The sequence below is a fragment of the Bufo bufo genome, chromosome 7 (genome assembly GCF_905171765.1).
Source record: "Bufo bufo chromosome 7, aBufBuf1.1, whole genome shotgun sequence".
Taxonomy (NCBI): domain Eukaryota; kingdom Metazoa; phylum Chordata; class Amphibia; order Anura; family Bufonidae; genus Bufo; species Bufo bufo.
Genome location: NC_053395.1, coordinates 43,601,413 through 43,614,716, shown reverse-complemented (window position 1 = coordinate 43,614,716; position 13,304 = coordinate 43,601,413). Strand labels below are relative to the sequence as shown.

Below are 13,304 nucleotides of genomic sequence, written 5' to 3'. Positions count from 1 at the left end.
ATCTGGAGCCATGCTGATGGCAGTGCATCCCACAGCTGTTGGGGGTCCATAGAGCGACCATGACCATCAAGGTGGTCTAATAGATGATCAATTTGGTTCAAGTCTGGGGAATTAGGGGGCCAGGGTAGTACTGGGAAGTCTTGGTCATGCTCCTCCAACCAATGTCGGACATTTCTAGCCATGTGGACACGTCGCATTGTCTTGCTGGAAGATCCCATCCACTTCAGGGGAGACAATCAGCAGTATGGTATCATGAAAACTACAGAATGCCCTGCAGAAAACGAGCACTCCCATAACTCCATAGACATGATAGATAAGTGTATGGGAGTCAGAATATGCCAATGTGAAGAAAAAATCTGTCCCTATGACACTGGACTGACCTGTTACATGTGCTCTTGGCAGCCGAAGGGCATCCGTGTTGGCCCAATGTTCATATGTGCCCGCATTGCTGAGAAAAATTAAGTTTTAATATATGCAAATGAGACTCTAGGAGCAACGGGGGGCGTGGCTGTTACACTTAGAGGCTCTGCTCTCTCTAACTGCCGCGCCCTCTGTACTTTAATTGACAGTAACAGGCAGTGAAAACATCAGATGCCTTTTAATCAACCCTATTAAACCAGGCATATAGACTGGTAGGGTTGATCTAGCTGAGTAAAATGATACTTGTCCTTTTTTTTTTGGTGCAGGCGTTCTGGAGAAATGTACACTTTTTATTGTTATGCAAATGAGGCACGGGGCACCAAGAGGCGGGCTTATGCAGTTTGAGCACCGCTACAGTGACGTCCCTGATGCTCAACATAGACGCCTCCATTGTTAAAAACACGCCCGCCCTCCCCTTAGATTACAGCGCTACACCTAAGTCTAGCGGTGATTTCTTGCACCTGCGCACTGGTTTCCTAGCAAGGCGCGGTGCGCACCATATCTTCTGCTACTTGCCGAGCAGCAAAGATGACATGTGCTTGCGCCATTGACGTCATTGAACCTCTTTCACCACAAAACTATGGCGGTATTGCTTTCTTTTTTTTTTTTTTTTCTCCCAATTCCACCCTATTTTTAGAATTTTTTTCCCAAGCTTCCCACTACAATTTTATGCAACATAAACTGGTGGCATTACAAAGTACAACTTGTCCGCCAAAAACTCTGGCATCTATGTGAATGAAGACATAAAAAAGCTTAGAACTCTGTGAAGGCAGGGAGCAAAATAAAAAGAAACGGAAAGTCTCTGCTTCCTTAGGCCTATTGCACACGACCGTATGGCTTTTTCAGTGTTTTGCGATCTGTTTTTCACGGATCGTTGTTCCCTTTTTTGTTTCCGTTGTGTTTCCGATTTCTGTTCCGTTTTTCCGTTCCGTTTTTTTCCGTATGGCATATACAGTATACAGTAATTACATAGATAAAATTGGGCTGGGCATAACATTTTCAATAGATGGTTCAGCAAAAAACGGAACGGAAACGGAAGACATACGGATGCATTTCCGTATGTGTTCCGTTTTTTTGCGGACCCATTGACTTGAATGGAGCCACGGACTGTGATTTGCGGGCAATAATAGGACATGTTCTATGTTAAAACGGAACGGAAAAACGGAAAACGGAATGCATACGGAGTACATTCCGTGTTCTTTTTTGCGGAACCATTGAAATGAATGGTTCCGTATACGGACCGTATATGGAACGCAAAAAACGGCCAGTAAACGGGGAAAAAAAAAACGTCCCGTGTGCAATAGGCCTTAGGCTACTTTCACATTTGCGTTTTTCCTTTACAGTCTTGATGATCTGTCATAGGATCTCAAAACCAGAGGAAAATGCTTCAGTTTTCTTCCAATTCATTGTGAATGGGGACAAAACTGAACAAATTGGAACGGCGTGCATCAGAATGCATGCTGTTCCGTTTGGTTGCGTTCCCATGCCGGACACCAAACCACAAAACCACGTTTCTGTGTGCGTCATGGATACTGATTAAGACGGATCTGGCATGAAACACAATAGAAGTCAATGGTGCCGGATCCGTTTTTTATTATTCCGTTTTTTTTATCAAGTTTTAGTGCAGATCCGTCTTGTTCATTTTTAGAGATAATACAACCGGATCCGTTCAGAACGGGGGTTTGTATTATTGACCGGATGTGTTTTTGCTTGTCCCCTGCCCGATCCAGCAAAAACGCAGATGTGGAAAGTAGCCTTAACAGGTTAATATGTGATTAAACAATTAAAGTGTCCCTTGCTATTATTGCAGGGAAGCCAGCAGGGGGGCGCAGGTTCATTGCATTCGTTCTTCTGCAGCTGAAAGGCGTCTGCGATATACGTTCACTGCAGGTAGTCCCGGCAATAGGTCTGCATCTAGCACCAGCTGATGAGAATCGAAATGACCGCCTGTTTGTACCCATCTCATCTACACGGGTCGCGTGTTCGGTTACTGCAAAGGGATGAAATGCAGTAATAATTTATGACTAGGTGTAAATTGGTGTGAAAGGAGAGAGCGGGGTAGATGTTTGTCTTATCAGCTTTTGGCATTGTCTCTTGCTGTGGCCGGGTACATCTGTCACCCTCAACCCCAATACCGGAGTATTATTACTACAAGGACTGTACAAAAAGAAGTGACAAGGCTAAAGTAAAAGCGTATGGTCACATTATAACTACATACATCAGCCATACCGGTTGTAGCGCTCACAAAAATAAAAAGTTGCGCGGGAGGGGTGTTGGTGCGGTTCCGAGCAGTCAGCCCCCTCTACAACGTTGCAGCGCCCCAGTAGAGAACATGAACTATGGTTGTCCTAACTAGCCCCTTTTAATAAATTTTTAAATACATAGGCAGATCTAGTAAAGTACAGTATTGATATTGGCTTAAAGGAGTTCTCCACTCGGATAGTTTTCTACTTAAAGGTACTGTCCCATGAAAATTATTCTATATTTTTCAAACCACCACCAGGATCTGAATACTTTTGTAATTGCATGTATAAAAAATTTTGTGTAACACTAAGTTATTCAATAAAATGTATCTGTACAGCGCCACCTGCTGCTTATTTTTGTTCCTCTGTCTATTTTGCAGAGGTGGTCACACGTGGTCCATTTCATCCATTCAACTGCCACTTAGCCCCATCTCCTGTTAGAAGCTGTGACAGTTACAGGGAGAGAGCTGCAGCAGAAAAGACAAACCCCCCTGAGCTGTCATGGGGGGAGAGAGCCTCAGCAGAAAGGGCGGGCCCCCTGAGCTGTGATGGGGAGAGAGCTGCAGCAGAAAGGGCATGCCCCCTGAGCTGTCATGGGGAGAGAGCTGCAGCAGAAAAGGGCATGCCCCCCTGAGCTGTGATAGGGAGAGAGCCTCAGCAGAATGGGCGGGCCCCCAGAGCTGTGTGGGGAGAGGGCTGCAGCAGAAAGGGCATGCCCCCAGAGCTGTCATGGGGAGAGGAGCCTCAGCAGAAAGGGTGGGCACCTGAGCTGTCAAGCTTTGATACAGGGTTGGTTCTAGCTTTGTTAGAAAGAGATGGCATGTCCTATATGATGTTCTGATTTTCATTCTTTAAAGGATTTATGTAAAAAGTGAAATTCTGACATCATATAGGACATGACAATCTCTGTCTTACAAAGCTAGAACCAGCCCTGTACCTCACATGGATCCAGAGATCTCCCCATTCATTGCTCTGCTAGATTTATATCAAGCTGGCAGCTCAGGGGGGCGTGTCTTTTCTGCTGCAGCTCAGGGGGGCGTGTCTTTTCTGCTGCAGCTCAGGGGGGGCGTGTCTTTTCTGCTGCAGCTCAGGGGGGGCATGTCTTTTCTGCTGCAGCTCAGGGGGGCGTGTCTTTTCTGCTGCAGCTCAGGGGGGGCGTGTCTTTTCTGCTGCAGCTCAGGGGGGCGTGTCTTTTCTGCTGCAGCTCAGGGGGCGTGTCTTTTCTGCTGCAGCTCAGGGGGGGCGTGTCTTTTCTGCTGCATCTCAGGGGGCGTGTCTTCTGCTGCAGCTCAGGGGGCGTGTCCATGCTCTCCCTATCACAACTCAGGAGGCAGCTGAAGGAGGAAAGTGAGCATTCGTGTTGCATAATTTTCTTTTTTTTTTTGCGGCCCATATGTGGAACCATTCACTTCAGTAGGTCCCCAGAAAAATCGGAATCGACTCAAAAAAGATAGAACATGTCCTATTCTTGTTGGAACGTGCAGACTTTGTGCCGGCCCGCAGTAGATAAGTGACAAGAGCGATTTCCCAGAAGTGTCCCATCGGGTATCACACTGTATGTGCAGGCTATTGTATGCAGGCTGTATCATGCCGTTGTATTATCCGTACCGCCATTTAGATGTTTAGATCTAATGGGATCTAATAACTTCCCTTTGATCCCATGTGCAGCACTGGTGTGAATGTAAAATATCCATAATACCCTTTATCTTTTATGGTGGGAAAATATTAGGGAAACAAGTCCGTGTGTCCCTGTCCGTCACAGCTGTCATCGCCGGCCTCTTCACCCTGCCATTCCCTGTTAACACTCGGCACCGCGGCTCTGTCAGGCTCCGGTTTCAGATCGTAGATCTCCTGCTCAGATTACCGCACATACTATAGCGTGTCTCATTTACGGGCTGTATCGGGATATAAATAAAGCTGCAAGCTGGTGGCCTTGTTTGAACGAGGCGTTAGAATAACTAATAAAAGTGACATCATCTGACGATCTGCCCTGCACAACGGTTTCCCCGCACTCTGCAGCCTTTTATGCATGGAAATTTAAAGGGGCTTTACAGGAAATGATCTAGGGTTCGGTGCTGACAGTGCATAACCCTTGCCATGCAGTCTCTGTGTCATTGGGATCCCAGAGATTCCCTTTGTGATGAAGGCAGGTGTTTCATAATATACTGCTATGCTGCCAACCCACCCTTGGCTTAATAGCTGTCAGATGGACTGGCATACAGGACCTGTCAGATCTCCAGATATGTCTGTTTTAGTATATACTTATATTCCACATAAAATAACAATTCTGTGTTGTGCCATCCTTACTCGGGGGATGTGTTCTTCCTGCTGTAGCTTTCCCTGTCACTGTCACAGCTTCTAACAGAAGATCGGGCTGGTGACAGTTGAAAATTTAAACTGAGCATGTGCGACCACCTCACTGAGGAGGACAAGCAATAAGGAAAAGAATAAACAGCAGGTGGCGCTATACAGATACATTTTATTGAATAGCTCAGTAGCTATAATACATTTTTCATTGCAGGCAATTAAAAAAGTATTCAGATCCAGGTGCTGGTTTGAAAAAGGTAGAATATTATTTGTGGCACAACCCCTTTACACCAACATGGAGGTCCTACTGTTTTCTCTTTCTGACCAGACAGCGTATAGAAAAGTGATAGACCCTTTACATTTATAGATTATTGATTGTGGCATGGCTGTGCTTTTTCTAACAGGAGTGGATTGGAACAAGAAGATATGCGAATATTGTATAAATACCTCACTACATCTCTCTTCCCGAGACACATAGAGCCAGAGGTAAGTGACACGATCCTCTAGAGCATTATAGGGATTGTGGAAGATTAGAAAAACATGACTGCCTTCTTCCAGAAACCGCACCATTCCTGGGTTGTGTGCACTTGAATAGAGCTCAGCTGTAGTACCAGGCATAGCCTGTTGTAAAGTGTGGCGCTTTTTTTTGCAGAAAGCAGCCATGTTTTTCTAATCTTCTACAGCCCCTTTAACCACCTAACCATTTTGCCCGAGGTCAGCTCAGGCAGAAGGGGGTGGGGCCTTAGCTGCACATATCTCCTGATTGCAGCTAGAAACATGGAACACAAGACGAAAAGAAAAGCATTAGCACAGCATCAGCAGGAGATATCACTGTTAGAAATTGAGTCGGGAATAAATAAGGTAAAACCTGCTTTTACTTTCAGTTGCAGTCACTGCATCCTGATTTCTAACAGCAGTATCTTCCCATGTAGTGAAGACAATGCTGGTATTGTTTGAAAGCTTGGAATGTCCGCTTTCAAACAGTACAAAGCCCATATCTGTAGCTGCTACTTATCCAGAGATATGAGCAGCTAAATTACCTGGCCCCCTCCCCTTCAGTCTGAAGGGGGGGGGGGGGGGGGGGATGTGGGGAGTTGACAGCCTGCAGGAGAACATAAGAAATAATAATGACAAATTTCTATATATATTTTTATCATCATTGTACTGACCCACGTAATAATACACTATATATACCCCAAAATGGCTCCCAAAAACCTACAACTAATCCCGCAAAATAAAAAATTTTGAAGAAAAAAATGAAGAAGTTATGACTGCTGGAACACAAAGGGGGACTGTTAGGAGGTTGAAGGGGTTCTCCGGGAAAAATAAAATGGCCGCCATCCTATTCGTACACCCAAAACCTGTCCTAATCACACAGCAGGACAAGTTACTTCACAACACTGAGGTAAAGAGCGGCCTCATCCTCCTCTCTGCTTGTCAGGGATTATGATCCTGAATACAGCTGATAAGATCTTCAGCCGACTCTCTGTAGGAATGGAGTTCATGAGGAGACATGAAGTACAGAGAGGAAGGACAGGACAGACTGTGGTAATGGAGACTGCATACAAGTGCTGCTGTTCATTAACCACATCCCCACCTCCTTTCTGTACTTCATGTCTCCTCATGAACTCCATTCCTACAGATATTCAGCTGAAGATCCTTCACTGATGATGATGTAACATATATGGGGTCTTTAAAAGGGTTTTCCTTTCTCAACATTTACAGCACATTGCTAGGATATGCCACAAATATCAGATGGGTGCCACCTCTGGCACCCGCTCTTTTCTCCAGAACGGGGCCCATGAAGTGAAAGGAAAGCAGCTGGGAATTTTGGGAAGTCCCATAGGGGTGAACAGAGCGTGGCAGAGGGAGCCCCGTTCTGGAATTAGGCCCCTTGCAGATGAGCGAGTGTCTCGCTGTGAGTCCGCAGCGCAGCTCCCCGCCTGAACTCCCAGTACTGACGGGGTCACATAGCATTATATTGATTTATAATGCTATGTAACCTGTGCAGTTTTGGAATGTAAGGGTTACATTTATGATGCTATGTGACCCCCGTCAGTGCTGGGATGTCAGGCCGGGAGCTTCGCTGCGGACTCGCAGCGTGACACACGCTCGTATGCAAGGGGCCTTAGGAGCAGGTCCTGGAGGAGCGACCTGCTCCTATCTGATTTTTGTGGCCACAGTAATAAATGGTGGAATGGGAAACCCCTTTAAGTCACTGGCAGGTGTATAATTCTTGTATTTTTTTTTTTCAATTAAAGCTGGCAGGAAGAGATTCTCCATTGCGCCCTGAAATGCCAGGAAATCTACAGCACTATGGGAGGTAAGGTCCTTCCCTTGTCTTTATGTAGAACCTACTGTATTACCTTTTTCACTGATGGTTTAAGGTAAGTGTCTCACAAAAGTAACGATGATGGTTATAGCTGCGACCACACAGGACGATCAGTAATGATTGTTGGAGTGTATGTTACTAAATTGGCCAAGGGCTCCCAATGGAAATTGGATTTGTTTTCGTATATACCAGAAATATCTCATTTTGGGTTCCGTTATATAACCTGGACTCCACTTTGAGTGAGGCCGACAGACAGGAGTCCTCCATGTTGGTAGTACATCCATGAGGAGTAGTAACGTGTGTATCTGAGACTGAAAGGGAATCCCAGCTTTCTGACTAGTCATTTCAATATCGCAGCGGTGTGCTGTGCAACACTGAATCGTGAAATTGAAGAATCCTTTTCAGTATCCGAGATCTACATTTTATTGTTAAAAGGAGTCTGTAAGCAGTTTCGTTGATGCAAAACTGCTGACAGATACAGGTAGGGTCAGAGGACAGGAGGGTAAGCTGGGCTTGCTTCATTGCAACTTGTGGAGCGCCCACGACAGTCCAAGTTTACTTTTACAGCACTCTGTTGATAAAAACAGGGGTAGAGGTATATATCACCTCCTGTCCTCTGCCCCTACCTATGTCTATCAGCAGTTTTGCATCAATAAAACTGCTGACAGACTCCTTTTAACTTATATGGTCCTGACCCCAGTATCAAGTTCTAGAAATACTGTGACCTCCCTTTGCTACCAATAGCCCACGATAGTAGCTGTCTACAGCTGACACTGGTTGAAGAACACCCCCACGGTAGTGAAAATCTAGCAGCCATATTGCAGTTTTTGGGCTCTACCATCTCTTAACCTAATTCTCTGATTCACTTCTTCTTTTCTCTTCAGATTCCTTGTCGGGCCTTTAAACATCCATGATCCTGAAGCAAAATTTAGATTTCCTAAAATCTTTGTGAATACAGATGATTCCTATGAAGAGCTTCATCTGATTGTTTACAAGGTGACACATCTTCCTCCACGATCTGTTCTAGAGGTTTAGCCTATATTAGACGTGCAGATGAAGCAGGCAATTGTCAGGAGGGAAGCGTTCCTTCCCGGCAATCGCCGGCTCGTTAGCGGAGGAGACCGACACATGCAGTGATCTCCTCCACAGTACAAGGAGGAGCAAAAGGGGTTTTACAGGATTTGGTGATTGGATTAGGCTGGGGTACAGACTGGATCACATGTGCCACTGCAGCCAATGACTGGCCTCAGCGGTGACGTTTCTCAAAGTGGCATGTGATCCAACAGTGACGTGCCACTTGGGACATGCCCTCCCGCTGAGACCAGTCATTGGCTGCACTGGTGTACATGATCTAGTCCGTACCCTGGTCAGAAGTAAACAAGCGACAACTGGAAGCGTGCCGGACTGGAGCATCAGGATGCAGGGGAACACAATTCTTTCCTTAGGAGACCTAATAAAGACTTATGAATGCTAGGAGGCCTAACGGACCAAATCACAAAAAGAATAGGAAAAAATAGCAAAAAACCTGTCCACAGGTTTTGTAGCTGAGCCCTATTCACTTCTCCAAAAGAGCCCATTAAAAGGTTTGTCCAGGATCAGAATAATATGGCTGCTTTCTTCCAAAAACAGCACCACATTTGCCCACAGTTTGCGTGTGGTATTGCAGCTGAGCACCATTTGCTTCTAGGGAGCAGAGCAGCAGTACCAGACAGAACCCATGGACAGGTGTGGTGCTGTTTTTGGAATGAAGCAGATATATTTTTCTAAGGGCCCACTCACACGACCGTATTCGTTTCTCAATTTTGCGGATCGGATGCGGACCCATTCATTTCAATGGGGCCGCAAAAGATGCGGACACCATACCCTGTGCTGTCCTTATCCATATGTCCGTTCCGTGTCCCTGCAAAAAAAAAAGATAGAACATCACCTATTCTTGCCCGTATTTGTGGACAAGAATAGGCATTTCTATCACGGAGTAGGATGTTCCTCTCTGCAAAATGTGGAAGGCATGCAGCCGATATCCGTTTTTTGTGAATCAATTTGCAGTCCGCAAAAACAGGTATGGTCGTGTGAATGACCCCCTAATCCTGGATAACCCCTTTTAATTCTATATATAATACAGCATATATATAGCACTATGTATGTTCTAATGAAGCGTATTCAGCCTTCATTACCCTGCTATTTGTGAACGCCAGTCACTTGTAATGACTCTGTACCCAGCCGTACATGGGGAAGTTGAGAAGGTTTGACATCAGGCCGGTCTAGAAGGATAATTAGCGGCTGTATGGCATGGACTGAGTATCATTACTGTCTAGACAATGAGCGTTATTGAGCTGCCTGAATAGCAGACTCCCGGGGATCTCCTCAGCTTTTATTTCCACTTATGATAAATTTAGAAAGTACAACAGAGACTCCCCTGACGGGATTGTGCGTAATGAAGATGTAATTATAACGGTGCCTGCCGACCGGGGAACAGATGCTTTGTCAGACGTTCTCCTGTTCACGCTAAACATGTCGTTTTTTTTATTTTTTTTTATCAGGCCATGAGCGCCTCCGTCTGTTTTATGATTGATGGTGAGTATCTGCTTTCCTATAGATTTCCAGGTATGTGCTGTCATTGTTTATACTGCTGTGATGGTATTCCAGGAACCCTGGCATGATAACGCTCGTACGTTGTGTGCACGCCTGGAAATAAATGCTTGGAGGCTTTTACGAAGCTTGACGGTCCTTTTACATGGGTCAATGCACAGGCAATTATCAGGAATGAATGTCTTGTGCCTGCTCATTGCTGGATCGTCCATCCGAGGTAGAGCTCCATTTACTTGCTGCTGTCATCCCTTCTGTAGGGGGACGAACAACCTCCCTCGGATCATTCATCCGAGGTAGAGCTCCATTTACTTGCCTTCTGTAGGTGGACGAAAAATCACCACTGCGATCGCTCATCTCCGTATAGATCCATTGTTTGCTGGAAGCACATCCCTGTTTAGACAAGGCAATGTGCTGCCGAGAAAACTATGATTATAGGTGCCGCATTAAAGGGGTTGTTCACCCCCCTGGGGATATTTTCTGCTGGCCCCCCCAGCAAGGTCGAACATGCCTGAGTCCCTGGGGTTTCGACCCCTTATCTCCCCTAGGTGGTGCAGGTTTCGGGTCTCCCCATGTCGACATCCGGTTTGACGTGCGCACACGTGGCCTCTGCAGCGAATGACTGGCCGCAGCGGTGATATGTTACCCATGTGTCACGTGACCCACTCACATGAGGCATGGGGACACATCACTACTTCAGCCAGGTCATTGGGTACAGCGGCCATGTGTCCCACGCAAACCGGATATTGAGACTCGAGAGGGATCCGTGGACAGGAACCCAGTGGCGGAGATCAGGGTAAGTATGATTCACCAACGAACAAGGGTGATTGATGGTAGGTTTTCACAGGGCAATTATCGGGAACGAGCACTCATATGAACACTTATTTCCAATATGCCCCCCTTCATCAGGCTTTGTAAAAGGGCCTTCTGAAAGCTGCATCCTCTTGTTTTTCTGCCAAACAATCAAGAAACATAGATGAAGCCAACTGAGGACCCGGGTGCTTTGAAAACTCCCTTACATTGAAAAAACTGTTGAAGATATTTGGCTAAACCAGTGCAGGAGAAAACCAGAGCAACCAATCAGATTGCAGCTTTTATTGGAAAAGGAGTCTCTGAAAAATGAGAGGTGAAAGCTGATTGGTTGGTTTGGGCAGGTGCTTTAGGCTGGGTTCACACTTGAGCGTTTTGCAGCGCGTTTGAACGCGCTGAAAAACGCCCTACGCTCAAACAAGTTCTTGAGCTTCTTTGGGGCGTTTTGACGCGCGTTTGTGGCCATAGGACACTGCAGTCAATCACACAAACGCGTGTCAAACACGCGTTTACTATTGCTAAAAACGCGCGACAAAAACGCGCGTTAAACGCGCATATCAAATACGCTTAGGTCTGAACCCAGCCTTATAGTTCCTTTGCATTAGTCAATTGGGCAATTTGTTAATTCTTTTATTTAAATGCCTTTTTTTATTTTTTTATTATTAAATTTAGTTTAATTTACAGGCTCAGGGCCTCATTTATCCAAACTGTCTTTGTTGCCCGTAGCAGCCAATCAGAGCTCAGCTTTCATTTTTCCACAGCAGTTCCAGAAATGAAAGCTTCGCTTTGATTGGTAGCTATGAGCAACAAAAACACTCAGACCTGCTGTGGAAAATAAAAGCTGTTATCTGGTTGAGCAACAAAGACACTTTTGATAAATGAGGCTGAGGGAATTTATCATGGCTCCTACACCAGATTTCTGGCATGGAAAAGTCCATTGTTTCTCACGCTCCTGTTTACATTGTGGCTCAACACTTTCTCAAAAAAAATGAAGTGCACAGAAGGGAATGGGGCCTACGTGGCCCGGGTACCTAGCTGCAGCAGATTTCTGGTTTTTCACACAGGACCGCCTGAGATACAACCCAAAATTAGGCCTCTTTCACACTACTGTATGGCTATTTCAGTGTTTTGCAGTCCGTTTTTCACGGATCCGTTGTTCTGTTTTTTTGTTTCGGTTCCGTTTTTCCGCATGGCATATACAGTATACAGTAATTACATAGAACAAATTGGGCTGGGCTGATACGAGACATACGGATGCATTCAGTTTTTTTTTTGCGACCCATTGAAATGACTGGTTCGTATTACGGACCGCAAAAAAACGGCCCGCAAAACGGAAAAGAAAAACGGTAGTGTGAAAGAGGCCTTAATAAAGAAGCGTCTTAATAAATTTCCCAACCCCCAACAAGTTTCCACACAAAAGAGCATTTACTGATGGGATTCTGTTTCTTTTCATAGTCTCCTTCCAAGAGCTATAACTTTTTTACTTTTCCGTCCGTGTAGCCGTATGAGGGCTTGTTTTTTGCAGGACAAGTTTGTTTTTAATGGTGCCATTTTGGGTACACATAACTTAGGCTACTTACACACTGGCGTTGTGAGATCCGTTCAGGGCTCTCACAAGCGGTTCCAAAACGGATCAGTTTTGCCCTTAATGCATTCTGAATGGAAAAGGATCCGCTCAGAAGGCATCAGTTTACCTCCGTTTCGTCTCCATTCCGCTTTGGCTTGCAGCGTCTTGGTGTCCGTCTGACGAAACGGAGCCAAACGGATCCGTCCTGGCACACAATGTAAGTCAATGGGGACGGATCCGTTTTCTATGACACAATAGAAAACGGATCCGTCCTCCATTGACTTTCAGTGGTGTTCAAGACGGATCCATCTTGGCTATGGTAAAGATAATACAAACGGATCCGTTCTGAACGGATGCAGACGTTTGTATCATCTGAACGGATACGTTTGTGCAGAACCATGACGGATCCCCACCAAACGTGAGTGTGAAAGTAGCCTTACTGAATAACTTTTATTAACTCTTTCTAGTAGGGGAATACGTTTATATATAACATGATAACTTTATTCTCTGGGTCAGTATGATAACAGCGATACTAAATACATCTAGATTTTTTTTTTTTACGTTTTACAACTTTTGTGTGCTAAAACCCCTTTTTTGTTAAAAAAGAAGAATATATTTTTGCATCTCCACATAACTTTTTTTTTTTTTTTCTACAGAGCTGTGTGGGGGCTTGATTTTTGTGGAATGACTTATAGTATTTATTGGTATCATTTTGGGGTACATAACACTTTTTGATAGCTTTTTATTCCGTTTTTTGTCTTGGCTTTTAAAGGGAACCTGTCACCAGTTTTATTGTGTCCTAACTAAGGGCAACATAAATAAGTGACTGATTCTCTTAACAAAATGCTGGGTCACTTTCTTTAATTGACCCAGTCAATCTGCCAACATCTTGTATTGAAAATCTCCAGCTGATAATGATGAGTCCTGAATATTCATGAGCTCCTGACTCTCCCCGCCTACCTGCTGCTGATTGACAGCAATTCTGGCTTTTTAAAAATTATTATTTTTTTTTTACAGCGTTCACCATATCGGATACTTT

At 45.0% G+C, this 13,304-nt stretch overlaps 1 protein-coding gene across 1 annotated transcript in view; it reads left to right on the top strand.

Annotated features, from left to right (window-relative positions):
• The window catches only part of CCZ1 (CCZ1 homolog, vacuolar protein trafficking and biogenesis associated), a 44,384-nt gene that overhangs the window by 21,195 nt on the left and 9,885 nt on the right, over window positions 1-13,304 (top strand). The window contains exons 9-12 of the mRNA XM_040440731.1: window positions 5,375-5,456; window positions 7,232-7,293; window positions 8,187-8,298; window positions 9,843-9,876. Coding sequence (XP_040296665.1) covers window positions 5,375-5,456; window positions 7,232-7,293; window positions 8,187-8,298; window positions 9,843-9,876 — 290 coding nt within the window. The remainder of the gene's footprint in view (window positions 1-5,374; window positions 5,457-7,231; window positions 7,294-8,186; window positions 8,299-9,842; window positions 9,877-13,304) is intronic.